General features: G+C 40.4%; 1 protein-coding gene and 1 long non-coding RNA gene across 2 annotated transcripts in view; one reads left to right on the top strand and one right to left on the bottom strand.

Moving 5' to 3' along the window:
- LOC117934901 overlaps positions 1 to 2854 on the top strand; it is a 7008-nt gene extending 4154 nt beyond the window's left edge. The window contains exons 2-3 of the long non-coding RNA XR_004654602.1: positions 1939 to 1944; positions 2765 to 2854. This is a non-coding gene — a long non-coding RNA (uncharacterized LOC117934901). The remainder of the gene's footprint in view (positions 1 to 1938; positions 1945 to 2764) is intronic.
- chrnb1l (cholinergic receptor, nicotinic, beta 1 (muscle) like) lies at positions 630 to 20844 on the bottom strand. The gene is made up of 11 exons (XM_034856779.1): positions 20402 to 20844; positions 17403 to 17536; positions 15838 to 15882; positions 15311 to 15420; positions 14708 to 14816; positions 13671 to 13818; positions 12985 to 13170; positions 11821 to 12044; positions 11016 to 11194; positions 1779 to 1917; positions 630 to 891 (listed from the first exon to the last, which is right to left on the bottom strand). Exons 1-11 carry the CDS (start codon positions 20493 to 20495, stop codon positions 751 to 753), a joined length of 1509 nt encoding a protein of 502 aa, XP_034712670.1. The 5' UTR covers positions 20496 to 20844; the 3' UTR covers positions 630 to 750.
- Between the last annotated feature and the right edge of the window lie 839 nt (positions 20845 to 21683).

Raw genomic sequence — 21683 nt, forward strand, 5'->3', positions numbered from 1 at the left:
TATATATGTGTGTATCATTATTTATTGGGAGAAACCAGGCAGTTCTATAAAATCAGACATCCAGCACCCCCATATAGCCTGAACAGAATGATGCTTTGCTTCATAACCATATGTTTTTTAGACACTGCGACGATTCGACAGAGATTGGAAGTCAAATCAAGCTCCTTAGATGAAACAGTTGACTATTCTGGGGTCCCTCCTATCCATAAAAATATATCCAAGACATGTGATGTCAGGCTACTGCTGGATTATACTTACACTTTTTCTGGTCCACATTAGGCACTAAACGTGTACATGGTTCTTCTTTATGCAAATATGACATGCTTTCTTGTGCTACCTAGTCTAGACAGATGACAGTTCATTTACAGGAACATCTCAGTAACATCAAGCAGCTGAAAACTTGTTTGCTTTGAGAAACAACAACAAACTTTGAGCTAGCAAACTACACGCTAAAAATGGCAAGTTTTGAAGAAGATTTGGATCGTGCAATAAGGCAGTCCTGCTGGGTTCTTTCAGGGAATGATTGTAAATACTTACAGAGAAGATGTTTATGGCTTATACTCACTAACTGGGACGTTTAGGGACCGATTGGTGGGGATTGTTATGGACATCATACTCCCGGTAACAGATATATGGAATAGGCAACAAGGTATTTATGGAAAGTCAGATCCGGTGATCTCAGAAATCACCAAGAAGAAGAATAACAACCAAGCAATACTTCGAACTCCGAGTGTGTGTGTGTTCTGTCTGCTATGGGAAGGGGCTCTCGGGTGTATAGTTGAAACTGGCGTCCAAAAACATGGCGAGGGTGCCCAGGGTGGTGATGATGACAAACAACCACAGGAACAGGCGGTCCACCACGAGAGCAATGAACTGCCAGTCTCCTGTCATCTAGAGGGAACACACACGCACACACACACACACACACACACACACGCGCCTACTGTAAGCACTAGTGCTGTACAACATGAGGTAAATATGCGTTGACATGGTTGAATATTACGATAAATGCCTGCAATAAATAAACATATTAAAGCACAATCAGTTTTGCATTTCTACTGCTTTTTAATTGATGTTTTTTTCTTAATTTTTGCTCTTTTATGTTTTAAAAATCAAAAAATGTGCTTGTTCAATTTCAAAGAAATACAAGGAAATAATTGCCAACATTCTTAAATTTCGCAAATTGAAATTGATTGTCGCAGTATTTTGCGATGTAATTTTTGCGCAACTTGATCATCACGATTAGCTATATTGACGACGTTTCATTTCCAGGATTGTTCAGTTGCCGCCTGAAATTCGGGCGCACGTCCCTTATTTTTTGCCGGATGTCCTCCATCTTCCGCTTTCTTTGTGATAGCGTTTTAAACTCCCGTCTATTTCCGAGGACTATGGTTAACTGCTCCTCAGATCTCTGAAGGGTAAATCCAGACCGCTAGCTAGACTATCTGTCCAATTGGAGTTTTCTCTTGCCTCAAAAAAAACCTCTCTTGAACGTAGGATATATGTCCGATTAACGCCCAAGACGACTGTGACGACAGAGCGCTTTTCCTCCTCTGTAGTGCTGTGGAGGAAGGTCTGGCAAAGTGAGACTACGATGACAATAAAAAAAATAAAAAAGATACTGTGCAGCCCTGGTGAGCAGTGAGTCAGCAATATACTGTATGTAAGCAATGACACGTGGACATCGTGTGGGCGTGTGTGGAACACTCGGTGCTCAGGAGCGGCAGACTGCAGACTCAGTACCAGGCTGCCTGGTGGACGTCCTGCCCATTTCTCACCGTGTCGTCTGTGTCCTGCTTCTTCAGCTGCTCGGCCATGTATGTCACTGCAGAGATGGCTGACTTCAGGTTGGGAGGGAGGATCAGACAGTAGCTGTCAGTGTTTGGGAGCCGCTGGAGCTGCACTGTGCTCTCACACCTTGACAAAGAAGTGGGAAAGTAGTGTGTGTTTAAACGTTGGCATTGACTGCAACAAGGAATTTCATCTTTTTCATTTCTGTCCAAGTTTCCAAGATAACGCTTTCACGTACACCATAAACACACTCTGTAATCTATTAGTCATATCCTGCTAACTGTTTTCAAAAAAAAAACTATGCCTTACATCAACGCAAAAAAAGAAAAGAAAAACTGGAACAAAAGCTTAGTTTCACTTGTTGGCAAAGGACTGACCTTTATTTGACTTCATATTTGATATTTCTATGCTTTTAATTTATAATTAGTAACCACCAAATTATGATACATGAGTTGCACCAAGTCTCCTTTTATTAACTGGTGGCCTACAGGAGAAGAGCGCTTGTGACCAGGATGTCGGTAGTTAAAAAATAAAAAAATAAAAAAAATAGCCTCCCTTTATTTTATATTACTCCCTATTTGTTTATCTCTTATTCTATCCCATTATCGGTTCTTATGTATGTTCATATATATATATATATATAAAAATATATATATATTTACTAGTTTACAATTTTAACACACAATTTAACCACACCTTTAAGTAACCTATTCAATGCAGGACTTTTACTTTTAACATATTTGTACAGTGTGGTAGTACTTTTACTAAAGTTTTATTGAATACTTCTTCTACCACTGGACATACAGTACAGACGTAGATTCATTCATGACATACTGGATGTGTCCTACACACCGTCACTTTGATACCGGTTTCTAAAGGACACTTTTCATTAATAAAAAAATGGTAACAACATTAAACATTACAGAACAAATCTTGTTATTAGTTTTTCAGCTCCTACTACGGCATAACGGAGAGTTTATCCTGCGTGTCTCTACGATGTGTAACGTTAAAACCGCCAATCACAAACTTTATTAGATCTCGGTAGAAGCATGCGGCATGTTAATTGGCTTATTGTTTATTGTTTATTAAAAGGATCCCTATTGGATGATGCTCTAGCAGTCAGCTGCCCACATTAGTCACACAATACATACCTAGAGCTGTAACAATTCCAAATTGTACTGTACAATTAATTACCTCAGAAATTATTGCAATTAACAACATAAATGTCTCTTTCGGACAAAATTTGAAATATTTAATTTATTTATTACTTATTTTAAAACAAATTAAAATTTTGAATGAATTCCATGGTATATCTTTTAGTCATGTATGACCGTAATGTGACCCAGATTATGTAACACAGGTGCACAGCGTAGAACGTAAACAGACATATCCCCAGCGTCGAAACAATTCGGTCAGTGTTTTATAAAGTATTGAATTGTGTACCCGGCGGGCCCCTTCCTGTCGCTCTGTTGGACACTGAGTGACAGCAGCAGCATGCTGACGCAACACTGGGTCAACATTCATGTGATGCCATGACCTCTGACCCCTTCATTCTTCCCAACACACAGCTGTTCCACAAACCAAAACACATGAGCAGAGAGGAACTGACAGTGTTCTTATAGTGGAGAGATCTACAACAGGGGGCCCGGGACCCCTAGGGGGTTCTCGAGTAAAAGGACAACCGCCAAATTATGGTATAATGTATAATAATTGCATAATGTTTTGTTGCAAATACATTTATCTGCAAATTGTTGATAGCTTCCGTGTCAGTAGTTCTGCATGCCTCTCCCAGCTGTTGGCAGGCCGGCCGCCCGCCATCTACTCTAGCTAGTCGATATCGACAATGTTTCGTTTCCGGGATTGTTCATGTGTCGCTGAAAATTACGCCCAACATCCCTCATTTCAGCCGGATGTCCGTCACCTTCCACTTTCTTTATGTTGGCACTCTAAACTCCCGAGGATTTCTGAGGACAATGGTTAACTGCTCCTCAGATCTCTGCCGGGTAAATCCAGACCGCTAGCTAGACTATCTGTATAATCAGAGTTTTCTGTTGCACAACTTATGAACGTACACGTTTTTACCAAAACAAGTTCATTGCCAAATCTATTTTGCAGCGGCAACCGTTGCTCACTGCGCCACTTAGCACCGCCCAAGACAATTATGATTGGTTCAAAGAAATGCCAATAAACCCAAGCCCATTTTTCTCCCATCCCGGAATGCTGTGTGGACTAGAGGAGGAGGAAGATCTAGCAATGAAAGCCTAACTGTGGCTGATACACTGACTATGGATAAGTACCTAATGCAACCCAACCTTTGAAATAGCTGAACTGTCCCTTTCACTTATTTGTGCTTACTTGACCCTACAACACATACTGTTTTTGTAGAGCAGGTCAGGGCACAGACGCTCGTGTCACACCACAGTTCCACAGGTTGAAGCCAACACTTGAAGGGTGTTTTCTGTTTGCTACTTCCTCCTGCTGCCCTGTGCTTCCCATCGCCCCATTCCCCATTCACCTCTTGTAAAAACTTGGCTCTTTACATGTCGTAATACATGTGTAATTCACAATCTGATTCATAAGTTCATGGAACAGTGTTGTTGTTTTTCTTCAACTGCCCTGATCATAACGAAACTCAATTGAACGTCTTCATTGGCCTTTACAGTCGGTGATATCAACAACACAGTCTGTTTTTTATACATATTCTCATCGGAGCAAAATTATGTAACACAATACGTAATGCTGAGCATATTTAATCCGAATCGTTATTCCAGCAGCTGTCCCTCTTTAATAAAACATCATAATTTAGCCCTGCTAGCTGATTCTGCAACATGAGCCAACTTGACAATATTCGGCACTATGAATATTTATTCATTTACTACTCCGTGTCTACTGTGCAATATCTTATTTATATTCATATACACCTTACTCATCTGTAAATTTGTGTATATATTTTTACCTGTCTGTGTATAATAAGAGTGTTTATAGTGTAATTACTATAATTATTATAACTCTTATTCTATTTTTTCTATTTCTCATAATAGTTATTGTATATTTTTCTTATGTCTATGTTATGTGTATTTGTGTTCTTCTGATGTGTGTGGATTTTTCTTTTGAGCAATTTCGCCAGTGTGTGATAATAATAATAAAGTCTAAATGATCTTATCTTCCTAATGCAGAAACTTAAAGAATCATGGCAGGATCATTAAGTGCAGACTCATCGATACCTCCATCCGTTGCTATGGTTTCTGCTGTCTCGTGATTTGTGGCAGCTCTTGCATAATATGTCCCCCACACGCCTGTGATTTATACAGCTTTTGTTACTCAAATTTACTGACACAATCCCACGGCTCTGTCAAAACTTTCATTTATAATTGGCAACGCACATAGTACAAACCCAAAGTCGGACGGGACCAATGTTATAACACTACGTCTGGGTTTGGCTAAATATAGTAGGTCATTTGCAGTGGAATCTTTATTTGACAAAGTAAAGACATGGCAGATTTGCATGGGATTAAGATCACAAACAACCTTGGTAATTATTACACATAAGTAGAGAGCCCCAGGTAATACTAGTCCCATGTGAATAGGACTTAAGACATTTGCATTACAACCTGATTAATCCATCAACATTGCCCATGCAGCACCCATGAGAAACTAACATACAGTAAAAAAGAAGATAAGCTAACTTGCAGCACAAGCAATTTTATAATCTTGTGTGTGTATAGGTGCAGCATATATTTATTTACACATACACACACACACACACACTGACATACTGTAAACGGTGTAATGATATGTATGTTTATGGTCTTCGCTATGGTCTTGCTCAATTTTGACACAAATTTCGGTAAAATCATGTAAAATATTGCTCTCTTCTAAGTCATAGTCAATGACTTTATATAAATCAGTTATGAAGTAAGTAAAGAAAAGTGAATTTGTTTGATGATCTTTTGGTCTTTGTTTTGATTGTTTGTTGGCCATTAGTGATGATTCCTTTTTCTTTCTGGATTTACTGTATATTTTTTGTTATTTTCTTCGCTTTCTTGCCCGACGTGTTACTTCCACACTCACACTTGTTATCGGTGCATGTCATTTGCGCATCCAATTGCTTAGTTGTTGGTTTTGCTCAATGATCCATTCATTTGCTCATGTGTTAAACTACACGGGACGCTATTAGGAATACACAACCGTAAAACATAAGAGATTGAGGGAGCTCTAAGTGAAGGAGTCTGGCTCGACACCACAGTGCACCTGTCAAACTGGCACTTCAGTTCATGTATACAGTCCATGCATTTAGTGTAGTGTATAAAGAGTGTGCATGATGTGAATAATGTTCAGAACATCGGGCACCAGAGAGTGAAAGGCGTCAGTGAAGGAGCAGGACAAGTTTTCGGAGTCACGGGAAGACAGCGTGACAACAGATGGACTGCAGGACAATACAAATCTGCAGCCAAGAGCTCCTGCAGGAATGGGGCGTGTGTGTGTGTGTGTGTGTGTGTTTGTGTGTGGTGCGTGCGTGCGAATCCTCAGCTCAGGGCTGAGCTATGCAGTGCTCTGCATGCCATACACATTTCATGGCTTGTATTCATTACTGAAGATACATGGAACTTCTGTCACCATGACACTTACCCCACTTATACCCCCCCCCCCCCCCACACACACACACACACACACGTACAGCAGAAACAAAGACTGTTAGACACAGTGAAAACAACGTAATACGTTCAAATGGAGATCCACAAGCAAGTTTCATCTAACATGTAGATGATTCTCATAAATGTGCAGCGGTAGAAAGAGTACAAACATATTCTAATTGATTTAAAGTACTACTACTTGGATGAACTTTTACTTATGCGGAAGTAAAAGTAGCAACAACTACTACAACTTTAAAATTAAAAGTGAAAGTTACGTAGTTACTTTTTTAGAACTATTAAATAGAAGTACAAAAACACTACTTAGTTAAAGTAATTCATTATCCTTTCCACCTTTTTTAAATGTGTTGTAATGGACAGCAGCCTGAGTTCAAACTAACCCTCTGACACACCAACAAGATAAGTAGATATGAATGAAGTAAAAGACTGCAGTACATGACACAGGCTGGATGATGGTGCCTGACCACCCTCTCCTCCACATTTAAAAACAAAGACAAAATCTTCTGCCCCGATCACTCATCACTGGTCTTCCCTTCCACTCATCTGCCCGTGTCTATTCTTCCCCCTCGCTCCACCTCCTTTCTGTGGGATTACCCCCTAATGTCCAAACTAAACAGAGGATTAGTGGCTGGCGACTGTGGCCGCGGGTGTGGGGCTTAGCCGGGGCTGAATATGATGCCTTTGGAACGGGATGAGAGATTCCCAGCAAAGGGCCTGGTTCAGGGGACGGTGGAGTCATTTATGATGCCAAGGGCTCGGTGGGAAGGCCCAAGCCTACTGGCAGATTAGCCATGCTGAAGTCAACATGGTTGGAGAGACTGTACAGTTTAAAGCAGCCTACAAGATAATAGATTGATATGTCACGGTCCTGCTTTATGGCCAGTGGCCTTTGGACTTTCAGTGTTATATTACTTCAGACCGTGTGTCAGTTTTTGTGTTTCTGTGCTTGGGTGTCCATGATGTGTCTCTGTAGTCCTGCCCTGCATGTTTTTTCTTCTCAGCCTGTCTTTGAGTAATTAGTCCTTGTTTTCTTGTCCCCCCCTGTCATGCCTATTTTGTGTTATCTCTGGCTGCATCTCACACCCCTTATTTGACAGCTCCTCGACTCCTTGGCCCTCGGTTGAACCGAAAGTTGTTCTGTCCCTCCTCGGTGAAGACCGTCTCCGAAGCTCTTATTTCTGCCCCTAGGATCGAGAAGCGAGCATCGAGGAAGGATCTCCGAGAAGCTATTGGCGAGGATACACGAGTGCAGCCTTCCCGGAAGCAGCGCTGCTAAAACAGTTGCTAACTCCGCACAAACAGCTAACCAATTCATGTGACGCTTCAGAGGACAGGACGTCTCATCCCTCTAAAACACACTAGCTAATTTCCCCTCCCCTCCCATGATTTCCTTGCCTCTCTGCCCCCTTTGTGATTGTCTGCCCTGCCCTCATGTGTTTCACCTGCGCATCAGCCATCATGTCACCTGGCACTCATTGCTACCCCGGTTACCTTGTGTATTTACTCTCTGTGCTTTCTTTACCTGTTGTCCGATTACTGAATTATCCCCCGTCTTTCCCTGTGCAGTTTATACCTTTTTTATTGTTCTTCTTAGTTTTCAGTATATTGATTTTTGTTTGAATCCAGGTTGCCAGTTTTTACGTAATAGGACACCTTTTGTTTGCAGCTGTGTTGTGAGAGGCAGTATATCTTCTATTATAGTGATGATCCAAAAACAAGTGCAGAGTAAAACCACTGTAGCATCAATTAAAAAAATTAGGCCATATTATTTACTTAAAGTGGAGCAATTTCACATTTTAAATGTTAACTTTTTCTCCTGGTGGGACAATAACATTCTGGACTGCGGAAAATCGAACAAATAACAAGACACACAGGTGTCACTAAAGTAATTTATATATTCCAATTTTTGAACTTATTACTTGTCTTGAAGGATCCCTAGTACAAAGTGCTCGTTGATTGTGTCTGGCCAAAATGTAAACGATAGATGCCTTATCATTGGGTTATGTGATGCAGCCAGACATTTACCAGGTGACCAATGTCAATGCCCGTTCTAGATGAATTTATGAATTAAACCAGTTCCTATTTACTGAGTAATGGTTTCTTTTTGAGGGCCGAAGTTGCTTCTGAAAAAAATGCACACAGTGCTGGACTCGGCCGAGACCAAGTAGAAAATTTGGCATGTCTGAGTCTAAATACCATCGAGTCCAGGACAAGTCTGGACTAAAGTACCACAGCACTTGGTACAGTTGAAGAAGAAATTGCAGACAGAGATAGAGCACCGGCTACAGAGCTCCAATTTTTCCACAGAAAATAGAAAAAAAGTATCACTGACTACTCAGTCCTGAATACACTGCTGGATTAACAGGAGATCTCTGAAAATGGCAGCACACAAACACTATTTGTGCCAAAAATGCCCGTTCAATCCCATCATGTATCACTATGTTACATTATTGTGATTTTACATAGAGCTGTAAAAGGTGAATCGTTTTTTCCATTAGTTACCAACTATTTTTATAATAGATTAGGCTACTTGGTCATTGATCAACCTTCTCTGATTGTATTTTCTTAAATGTGAATATTTTCTAGTTTCTTCACTCCTCTGTGAAAGTTAACTGTACGGACATAACAAGACATTTGAGGACATCCTCTTGGTCTTTGGGAAACACTGATCAACATTTTATAAACCAAACAACTATCGGTTAATCAAGAGAATAATTAACGGATTAATCAACAATGAAAAAAATAATCGTTAGTTGCTACCCTAATTTTAAAGTAGGGCAATCTGGAATGCATACTTAGTGCTTTACTTTTAACCAAAAAGTCCCTTCACATTAATAGTTTAGAGCCATGCAGCTTGTATGACTGTACTTAGGCACAGCTGCACTTTGAGCTAAGTGCTAATGTCAGTAGCCTATGCTAAACTGCGCACAAGGACAATGCCAACATGCCAATGCATAGCAGGTAATGTTCATCGTCTATCTAAGTTTAGCACATTAGCATGCTAACATTTGCTGATTGGCAGTAAACACACTGAACCAAATGTCACGAGAATCCATTGGATTGGGTATAACAAGAAATAATAACACCATAAATATTAATAAATACAATCTATTCCATTTGGCGTTATCCAGCTGAATCATTAATCACTTTTTTATCCGTAAGAGTAGCTTTTCATGTGACTTGTGATTAAATATAGCATTAAATGTGTGAGGCTGAAGGAAGTGCACACTGTTATTGCCTTTACAGATTCTCTGCGCTGCTGTGGTGATGGCTGTAATTCTGCCAAGTCTATAGCACACTGTGTACTCTACTGTAAAAGCTAGGCTGGCATTGGATCCAACATTCAAACTTTGGCACACTCTAAAAAGAAGATTTATGCCTGGATTTTAGTAACATTAACAGAAACGGCTTTCTGCTAGGGTAATGTCCAGATCAGCACATTGTAGCCGAGAAAGAGGCTGAATCTGGAGGAATGACTATGATGGGAATTACTTTGGGTGTATAGAGTTTAACAGTCTTGACAGGTTTGAAGAATATAGTATAACCTTTTTGGCAGTCCCGCTCAATAACAACTCAAAAGCTCTTTGCCAACATTTTGTCTTTTTTTAAACCAATTTCTTTTTTCTCTGCACGCAAACAAATGTTAACAATGTGACGAATACACGGCAGTGCTTTTAAGAAGGCTGAACAAAATGCATTTTGATACATCTGTCTCCATATCATCCTTGGTTCCAGAAGTCTCATTTAGTCAGAATGCTGTTACTTTTGCAAGAAGTGACTTGGCCACTTCAAACATGCTAATCTGTTACTCTTGAAAGAACAACAAGTCGGTATGAATTTCATAGTAATCAGTATACAGTACAGACCAACATATTCTTTAAATAAAGTGTTTTTTTTGGTTTAAAACAGCCCCATTGTAGAGTTATTTTTAAGAGATCTGCGTCAGATTGTGGCTCAGTAGATCATACTGTACTCCACAATATAAGAATACATACCTGTTAATTAACAAAATACTTACAGTATAATTCTCATTAACTTATTAACCATGTACTTTATTGTGGTTTCATCATTTCACTGTAAATTGGGAAGAATTTTGCTTAAAGTTGCAGGCTGTAATCCGAAGTGTTACCGCAAGGGGTTATGTTTGAAAACTACAACACTTATTTTTGAGTGTTCGCAGTAAGTTCAGAAATACTCTCATAAACTGAAATTAGTAAAAAACAACTAAAGTTGATTTAATTAAAGAATGTTAAGCAAAATTGTCTTTTTGGACATCCCATGCTTTCTTCTCTGTACAATATTGGGTTTCACCCAGTGTATTGCAAGCCATGTGGCCCACCGGGTGGGATGGGTTGTATTTGTTTGGCAGTTGAGATAAAAAACTATAGGACTCCACATTAATGCTGCCATCAGTCTGTGACAACAGGCCTAACAACTTCTCTGGGGGAAACCCTGACATTCTTTTAATAATAACTTTTTTGACAGTTACAGGAAACCACCTTACCGAGATAGAGCATTAAGCTGATTGAGTCACGCGTCTGGCAGATTCCTTGTTAGTAAATGGGTCCTTACCTGCCTCTCCAAGGTAAGACAAGATCAGGGTTGATCTTTCGAAAAAAGTACTCTCCTCCAGGCTGCCTGCCGTTGAAGCTTTGGATGGGAACGTCATCACTAGACTCCTCCTTCAACAGTGGTTCCTCCGGGTTTGGCCTTGTCATGCCGATGTACTTGGGCAAGAAGTGAATGAATGCCTGTAAATTTGAGGTAAAAAAGAAATCTGTGAAATCAGGGTTCTCAACACTATTAGATATAGCCTACATGGGTGTTCACTAGTGTTGTAGTACTTGAGACCAGTCTTGGTCTTAAGACAGGTCTCAGGACCACTTTTTTAAGGTCTCTGTCTCGTCTCAGAATCGACCACATTTAATTGGTCTGTTCTTGTTCTTGGATAAAGAGGACTCTGGATTTTATTTCAAGACCTGTCAAGATCCCAACTGCAGGGATATAGCTAAACTGCCTGTGCATTGTCTGATGTGTTAACATCGTTGCTGTGATTGGTTGTAATACTTCCTGCTTCAAATGCAACCAATAACTTGACTCCTTTCTCATCTGAAATTTGTTCCTGTTAACCTCCTCTCCTCACCCCCTTAACATGCACTCCCAACAAAGTGAATCTCGGAGACAGAAGAAGTTCTGGCTGTCTGGCACTGGTCTAGTAGTCTTGGTCTTGACTTGGTCTTGACTTGGTCTCATATCCTCAAAGTGTTGGTCTTCTCTCGGTCTTGATACACTCTGGTTTTGATGATGCTTTGGTCTAGGTTTAGGTGGTCTTGACTACAACACTAGTGTTCACTGAATTTGTTAAACCTAGCCTCACCTTTCTAACCCAGTTGGGCATGATGTGTGTGCTGGGCGTTCGGTGGTGCAGATTAAGGACAACTACGCTTAGGATGACAGAGAACGTGACCAGGATCATGGTGAACATGACGTAGTTGACAATAATTGGAATGCCAAGGGAGGTCTCGGGGACCTTGTCAGCCAGCAGAAGCATGAAGACAGTTAGAGCGATGAGGACAGAAATGGACAGAGTCATCTTCTCTCCTGCAGACAACAGGGAGAATGAATTAAAACAGCGAAGCAACGCATTAATCTGCTGGCTACTGTTTTATTTTGATAAGGGCAAACTCCATATCTACGTGTCCACTGTGGCGTTTTTTGAGATTGCCCTGCTTCCGAGCATTGCACGCTAGCAGGTTTGGCCACAAGCAGTAATCAGTTTCTCTTCACTGAATACTGACAGGTAAAGAAAACAGGCTACACTCGCCTACAACTGTGATGGCTGCACCTGATTGGACAAACGCTTCTCGCAAAGCTGTCTTTGCCTGGATTTCAAAACAGACCAAAATGGCGCCTCAAAAAAAAAACGTATTTTACAAAGAGTAGTTCACTGACATGTGTTTCTAAAAGCATTTTATGCGAGAAATAGACTATGCAGTTGCTGAATCGGTCTATATTTTAGATCACCAACAGCCAGTTTACAAGAGTTCATTAGAGCTGCCTGCTCTTCATTTGCATAAAGTAACTGGGATTCAACACTCTGCTAATACGAAGCGACATCTTGATGCCCCACCACATGAAAGTTGCTGCAAAGCTCCCAGAATTGCATTGCACTACTGAGCGGCTGCTTAAATAGACAATGAAGGAGAAGTGTGGAAATGGCGCTTGCCAGTGGAAATGGACCTAAGACATGCTAATAAAGGCCTTTTTCTGTGAAATACAATTCATGAAAAATTAAAAATGTTGAACAAAGGCATGTTTCAAAGTGTCCATTGTTGGTAAAGAAGACGGTTGTCTGATTTAAAGCTATAGTTTGTGTAATTAGTATTAATGAGTAATGTCAATAAAACTGTTGGTGTGTCCACATGATACAAGCCTTCTGTGATCGTGCACAATGGTCTCCCTGCCTTATGAAGGAGTCTGTGTCAGACACATGCTTCTTGTCAGTGACCAGTCAGTGTCAAAGCATGCCAGATGTGCTTACCTGCTCCAGGAGGCAGGTAGAAGACAAATATGGCCAACACACTGGTGAGGATGCAGGGCATGATGATGTTGATGATGTAAAAAAGAGGCTTCCTCTCTATGATGAGGTAGAAGGTGATGTCCTCGTAAAGGTCCTCCTTGACATTCTTTCTGGAGGGTTTGTGACAGATGGCCCATTCTCCGTTTTCTTCGGAGAAAGAGACATATGCTCATTAAATGCTCATTACTTGTTAAAGAACACAACATGATGGTGAAAACTAAAGATGTAGTTTGTCGTGATTTTAAATGTCTTTTATGCAGATTTAAACTTAAGAGCTTATGGCTTTAACAAGGTCTTATTCTCAAATGGATTTGTTGTTGATTGTCATATATGATTCCTTAAAAACATCCAGAAATACATTGGATGTTTTAAATTTGCAGAAAGCTTAGAACAATACAACAGAATATTACTTTCCTTTACTTAAATAATGACCCTTGCATTATAAATTGTTGCATTAAAATTCACCAGAATGTAGAAGATTAAGTGTAAAATTCTCAAAATCCCCCAGGGCCCTTACGGTTATTAGTGCCCCCCCACCCCGATGTTGAAACAAAACCCATGTGGAAAATAATTAAAAAAACTGCAGGGCTAAGGTTTATACAGTTAATACCATAAGGTGCTCAAAAAAGGTAAATGCAGGCACCAACCAGTGAAAGCATTCTCGTCTATAACAATCTCCTGAATCTCGTTGCCCACGTCATCCAGAAAGTACTGCAGTTCCACCTCAGAGGCGTCATAGGTGTACGAGCGGAAAACCATGCTGCAGTTCTGCCAGTCAAATGGGAAGTACGACACCTGTGGGAGTGGACATTAAAAAACAGCTGCATCATTCCCCAAAGGGAAGTTTTACACGAATGGAATTCTGGATAAAGGTCCTAAAAGTGATAAAACTCAGTGGTGGAAGAAGTATTCAGATCCTTTGCTTCAGTAAAATGACTAATTCCACACAGTGAAAATACTCTGTTACAAGTTAAAACTCCTTCACTGAAAATGTTAGACAAGTAAAAGTATGTATAATCAGGAATATGTACCTAAAGTATTAAAAGTAAAAGTACGCGATGCAAAACAATCCTCATATTTGGGAAGCTGGAAACGATCCCAACAGTTCCGTCAATCAACTAAGTGTTTAATGGGAGCGGATCTTGTAGTTGGTAACTGCACAGTGGATATGACACACACCTTTGGTGTGGGAGACCTGAGTTTGATTCCCACTGCGATACATCAACCAATGTGTCCCTGAGCAAGACATTTAACCCCTAGTTGCTCCAAAGACCTCTGAGATATATAGCAACTGTACGTTGCTTTGGATAAAAGAGCCACCTAAATGACATGTAATGGTCTACTTATTTCAGCTGGAAGTGAGGGTAGCTTAAAATAAAATATCATATTTTAGAACTACATGTGTTTTGTGTGCAAAAATCTAGTGGAGTAAAAAGTCCAATATTTCTCTCAATAATGTAGCAGAGTAAATGTAGAAAGTGGCATGAAAAGAAAAAGACTTGAGTAAAATACAGGTATTTTAAATTTGTACTCAAGTACAACACTTGAGTAAATGTAGTTCCATTCCACAACTGATGAAAGTGGGCGATAAAGTAAATCCTAGGGTGTTGCATGTATGTAAAATGAGTACAATCAAGCAAAACAACTGTCCCTTTCTAGCTATGCATCCAGCTAGAGACAGTACCTCTATAGAGCAGGAGCTGCGGTAGATGGCTGGGGGAAGCCAGTTGACTGTCCCATCACTGTACACCAAGACGTTGACGTACAGAGCCACGTCGAACTGACCGTCATTACTATAGGGAGGAAATAGACAACATTTTATCATAAGAATATTAACATGGGGTTCATGGTAAAATAAAATGTAATTGGCAGGAAAGTGAACCAGCTCAGCAGTAAAAAAACAAGCAAAAAAACAATATTCGCCATAATAAGAGCCCTTGTCATAAAAGATCAAATAGGATAAAGTGACAATGATAAGATAAAATGACAAAATTAGATCTTTTAAAGGTATATTTCTTACCATGGTTAGCATCAATACTTTAGCTTTTTAGCATGCTTCCATTTGCTAATTAGCACTAATGTAGAACAAAGGCTGATGTGAATGTAATTAGTTGAATTTATGTAACACATTTCATGGCAGCCAGCCAATAGCTAATGACATATCCAACTGTCAGCTATCTCTAGAGCCGCTAGTGTATGTTTGCATTGTGGGTAAATCCTCTGTTGGTTGCTGTATGATCAGGGATGACATGGATGACTGTGTGACTGCAAATGGGACGACCCTCACTTGTTTATGAGGTAGATGTCTGGACGCCACACCTTGTTGGGAGGAATCCTCAAAACTTTAATGTTGTCATATTCTTCTGGATTCCATGCCAACCTGTAGTCTGTCCACTCCTGGGAAGGAAAGCAGCAAGGTAGGGAGGAAGGGAGGATAGAGCAAGCAGAAAGAAAGTGAATAACAGCCATAGTGGAGTAGACAAGAAGAGATGTCTCTGTCATCTACATGGTAGTTTCTCCAGTCTTTGTCATTTAAATACCACTGATTTAGACACACACTCGACACACACTGTCACAAACACTGAATTCTAATTAGCTTGGGCGAGGGACAGAAATGAAAAAGCGAGTTAGAGAACAAAGCAAGACATAATTTGTGGTTATAAAAAGTGACAAGTGCATTTGGGGGCAGAGCGACAGAGCAGCAGCAGAGAGAGAGAGAAAAAGAGAGAGAGAGAAAGAGAGAGAGAGAGGAGGCAGGAGTCGGAGCAGCGGAGCGTTGCTCAGTGATGAAGATGAATGTTTTCGTACTCATACCAGATTCATGAACACGTTGGTTGTCATTTCTTCGTTCTTCTCGTTCTGTAGCAGGATAAAGAGACGCAGAAACAGAGAGGGAGGGATGAAGAGTTACTGCTGTTACTTTCAATCCTGCTCTGTGGTAACTAACTGAGTACGCACCCAGCAGGGATCTGGCCAATGTGTATATGTGGGATTGGACTGCTGACGGATAACACTTCACTGTCACAGGATAACTTCATAAAAACCCATTGGTTTTATTTAAAGCTTTAGTGCGTGTTCGCCCCATGGCGAACATGTAGAGTACATGTGATGACAACACGGTGCATCCACATACAAGCCTTCCGTGATTGCGCACCACCCCCACCCCTCCTCCACACAGTTGCTAGTAAACAAGGACACGGAGGGTTAAAAAAACATGGACTCTTCAGATGAGGTCACTATCTTCACTCCAGCCTCTGCGCCTCAATCTTCTGAACACAACCATACTGAGAATTACAGAGACAGATGTGTGGAGCTGATAGTCTTAATTAGCTTTATAGCAACTCATTTGGCAATGACTTTAATTTAACTGACGTCGTTTAATATAAACTAGGTGCACACTATAGCTCTAATTTAATTTTAAAAAATGTCATGTTATTTTTGGGGCTTTTTCCAACTATAGTGGACAGGACAGCTAGGTGAGAAAGGGGAAACACATGCAGGAAATAGTCCCAGGTCGGACTTGAACCCTGGACCTCTGTGTCGAGGCCTCTATGTAGATGCGCGCCAGCTCTACCAACTTAGCCAATCCGGCCACTTCACAGAAGAAACCGGAGGAGGAGAAAAGACATGTTCTTCCACGTCATGACGGAGAACGGTTGAATCCCTTTGTTTTTTCAGCCCCCCTCCATTAAGTTGTGCTTTGTTCGCATCTTAAATGTCTACAAATGTACTATCAACGGAGTTTCAATGCTGATTGGCGTTGTACCACAGATAGAGCTGGTCTGCAGACGGAGTGAGGAAACGCAGAGCTAAGGATGACAGGTAAGCCTTGTGATTTCACATGCAGCCTGGCAAACCGAGTGTTTTTAAGAGTGTAGTTTCACATGCATGAGCAGCCAAACCTCTGAAGCTCCTAGACGTAACGACTTAACCTGGGGATGTGGTTATGTCGTGTCAAACATGTTAAATAAATGCAACAACAAAGTTAAAGTTATTATCATTCAAATAAAAAATAAAAACGGGATCCTCAGCAAAATATAGGCAACTACTAAGCAACTCAAATAATGTTGTTGAACTCTTCTGGTACTTCCCCTCTCTGCATTTTCAGACAATATTCATAAGGGGAGATTGGAAATAATAATTTGCATCCATCAGTGCCTATCTTTAACTCGGCCGGCTTTAACGAATCTAACCTTTTGGACAAGAACAACATAATCTGGACAGATGAATCAAAACCTTGAAACAGTCCAAAAACAAGAAATAACCAAACAGTTAATCACTGGTCAATTCAATATTTTGGTTCAACCTGATATATAAAAGACTACTATTTCATAAGGATGTATTTGCATGCATGAGAGAGTATAAAGTAATGTATTTACCAAGCTGACAAGCTGAGAGAGCGTCATCCCCACTCGAACCATCACCTTCTCCTCCCAGTAACGAGCCGGTCTGACCTTCATGTTGTAGTTCTCAAACAGCTTCTGATGGAGCCTCCGCTCTATTTCCGAGGCTCCTGCAAAGAGACAGAAAATGATGAGGGGCAAGTGATATCGGATGAAGCAAGAGTCACCGCCACCTACAAAAAATGGTGATTGAAAAATAAAGAATAATAAAAGGAATAATTTCAGTCTTTTTGGTTTGCTGCACATCTAAGCTGGCCAACGTTTATTATGAACCTAAACTGATATGCAGGGTCAGTCAAAATTTTCAATATCAAGGCCCAAGTGCCGAAGGTTGCCCTTGGGCCTTGATACAGTCATGACACATGAACCCGAACTCAACTTGTCATGACAACACCAAATGACACTTCCTAAGAGAAATGTTAAGTCATAAATGTTTATGACTTTATGACACGTTCATGACAGTGTCTTGTCACTCCTATGTAATTACCAAGTAAAGTGTGACCAAAAATACTTTGTCAAGTATTTAATTCATGCAGGACTAGAAAAATAGGCTTTACCATGTGGTTATTTTATACTGAATGACAAGAAAACATGTTATTTCATGTTATATCAATGAATCTTGTAATTTGTAATTGTTCACCATGTGCAAGAGAAGAGTCTCCATGTTTTTTTTTACTCTATCTCCTTGAGTTTTTTCATATTATTAAAGTGCAAATAAAGTTTGATTGACTGATGAAAAATGCCACCCACAAAAAGTTAGACAGAAAGCAGAAAAAAGCAGGAAGTAAATCAACAGTATAGTGAAAAAGGTTGTTGAAATGAGATCCAACATAACCACAGCACATGACACATTCCACTGACACGCAGACCACAGCATGTTTGTTCTTTGTGGATCAGTGAGCCAGGCCTACAGCGGTTAGGGGTTCAATTCCCACTGGGATGACTCATGCTAAAAATACACTGTGCATGCTCATGGATACCTAGTATGGGTGCACTCTGATTCAGATTCTAATAGCGTCTAGTACTCTCTGATCTGGAAATAAATACTGGAGATATGTGGAAGAGAGAAACCATTGGTGGTGTTCAGTATGATTTCGTTCACCTCGCACAAGAATAGGATTGGAGATTGTTTTGATTTGAACAATTCTGACTCCAATTCCGATTCTTCCTTTTGCCTACGGTTCTCATCGAAAAGGCCATAAGGAAGTCAATACAAAAAGGCCAGCGCAAAGCGGTTTGGCTTTACAGGGTCCATGTGGCTACAGTGCAATAAGCGCCTGGAAATACGGCGGGCTATGGAAACCAAAACTTGCGTGTGCTAAATTTGGAGCCGATTGGAATCAAAAGGAGTCCAATAAAGAAACGATTCCATTGGAATTGGAATTTTTGAAACAACTCCGAGTTGGAGCCGGCTTTCAAGACAAACCTCAGCAACAGAAATTGGGTTTTATAAATGATCTGTCGTGACATCAAATGTGGGGTATTTAACACGCCACCAAATGTGTTGCACTACCTGCTGATGATGGACTGAGAAACATTCCAAATATGTGAGCAAACAACATGTGGAAAAGACAGAGAAGGACAGACAGGACATGCAAGAGAAGCAGCCATTAGGCGGGCAGGTGCTGGACGCTGGGTAGCAAAGGTGACTGAGCTAATGTAATTGATATGCAGCAGGGGAACGGAATCAAAGGGATGTCTCGGATACCGGCTCCATCAGGGACAAAAATAAACTCTGTTTAACTAACATTAATGTGTTAATATGATTCATTATATCTTCCACAACAGAAGCGTCTTTGGCTTTTTTTTTGAATTTAAAGAGGAACAAGATAAACCGATCTAAGGTCTTTGAGAGCACATACGGGCGACTAAGACTAAGGTGTTTTTTCCATTGGGATTTCCCCGTATCTGACCTCTCTAGTTATAAAATCACCCTTGCTGTAGGACTCACAAAGGACTAGTCAGTGGTGGAGGACGCATTCAGATCCTTTCCTTTAGTAAAAGTACTAGCACCACACAAGTATAAGTCCTGCATTGGAAATGTTACAGAAGTAAAAGTATGAAAATATCATGAGGAAAATGTACTTAAAGTCTTACAAGTAAAAGTAGCTGATGCAGAAAAATCCTCGCATTTTACAAACTAGAAACAATCCAAACTGTAAATCAATTAAGTGTTAGTTAATTGGTTGATTATATCCGCTGGACTTGCCGGTCTATCTATATTTAGGTCAATTCATTATAAAACATTGTATGTTAAAAACTACATGTGTCTTGTGTGAAAAAATCTTAATATGTAAAGTAACAAAAGTTGACAGATGAATGTAGCGGAGTCAAAAGTACAATATTTCTCTCTGAAATGTAGCGGATTAAAAGTAGAAAGTGGCATGAAAAAAAAAATCCATTCCAACTAGGATTTTATACTGAAGATAAACTTGAAGTTGGAATAAATACCAATTTGACAGATGGCAGTGAGATGTGAGATGCTTGTTAATTATCTGGTCTGATAAATATAGTTATCCTGAATGCAGAATACGCTTCAATTTTTAAGTTGAAGCATGCAAATGAATGTCCCAAGGTTTCTCTTCTAGACAGCCCAACAGGAAATAGGTAGTAGTGTTAGGACAGACAGACAAATGGGACTAGGGGTCGCCAACAAGCACATGGCAATAGCTTTTTTATATCATGTGGTCAAAGTCAAAGGGAGTCAAACATTTTTATTTTCCCTTCTCCTGTTTTCTCTCTAATTCTTCCCGTCACTTTACAGTTAAGCATAAACGTATTAACTCATAAAGTTAGTTTAGAGTAAAAAAGCATTTGACTTAGTATTAGTGCCAACAAATGCTACATGTCTTAGATTCACATTTAGGTCAAGGAAAATACATTTAGTTTAATCTTATTTATCTTGGGAACTTAATATCTTACACTGAGAGAATTGGCAGAACAAATGCAATAAGAGTTTCACAAAATGTCCTTACCAGTATAAGTGAGACAAAAGCAGCTGCATACGATGATAAATGCGTTCATCCTCGCAGGAATGATCATCCTCATTTGTCCAATCATGACAGTCATGACATTGTACACTTTTAAGTGCAATCAAAGGCCCCACTTTCCTTTAGGCACTTTGACACCTTCACCTAGAATCTGGATGGAGCGTCCCAAAAAGACACACCTTTCTAGCTCTAAGCTCCAGGTACACCTTCAGTTGGATTGCAGCTGGTTGGCACCTTCAGCAGCAAACACTGTTTCTGAGCTTTTGTCTCCTGTCCCTTGGTGCCTGTGTGGCCATGGCTCCGTGGGTGAATCCACAGCCTGATTGGGTACGCATGCTTGGAGTGACGAGAGGGCGGAATGTGTTTGTACTGGGAAGCCTGTGGGGCAGGCACCTGTTGGTCTTCGCCAATATGTGGTTTGCACTGTTTGGATGGTGGGTGGGAGGAAGAGGAAGTGGAGGGGGGGGTGGCATGGGGTTATGACAATGGAGATATTTTTGGGGTGAGAACAAGTGGGCGGGTTGGAGCGTAGAGTTGATTGGGAGGTGTTGATTTCTCCGTGGACAAAGAATGCTCGGAGGTGTTTTGTAACTGGTTAAAAGGTGGCCCATTTCACTTTCAGTGCCTCCTTCATCCTGTAATCCCCCTCTCTTGTCCTTCCTTTCTGGTCACATCAAATTCCCTCTACCGCTTCCATCCCTTTACACATTTGTATCCAGTCTTCTTCCTTTGGTGCAATGGCGGTCATTCACATTGTGCTGCACAGTGTCTGGCAACAATGGTGCAATTCAAGCTGTGCGTCATATCTCAAGGCAGAATTGGTTGTCACACTTTCAATTGTTTTTCATTAAAAATAATCACAGAAAGAACCTAATTCATCAGAGTTGACCCTTAAAAGAGCACGGTGGAGGGTGTATGGTGAACTACTGGAAGAAACTGAATATGAAAAATTATGTTTTCATAAGTGTCTAATCACCAATTAATTGTCCCGAATCTATGAATTGTTGTGTTATCATTATTTTCAAATGAGAACTTCATATCTACATAAGTAGTGGGTCCTCTTTCACGGAGCCCGCCATGTTGCACCACTATGATGTTACTAAGTAAGCCCAGAGCGGACAAACCAAACTCTGGCAGTAGAGAGAGCCTTTCGCGTTTTACCTAAGTGGAAAACGAAAGTTGAGCGGAGGGGTATTCAGTTGGGTGCAATTTGTAACCTCACTGATCATTTCAGTCATCATCATCTTCAGGGTTGTGGGATTTATTG

Source organism: Etheostoma cragini, chromosome 19 (assembly GCF_013103735.1).
Source record: "Etheostoma cragini isolate CJK2018 chromosome 19, CSU_Ecrag_1.0, whole genome shotgun sequence".
Lineage (NCBI taxonomy): Eukaryota > Metazoa > Chordata > Actinopteri > Perciformes > Percidae > Etheostoma > Etheostoma cragini.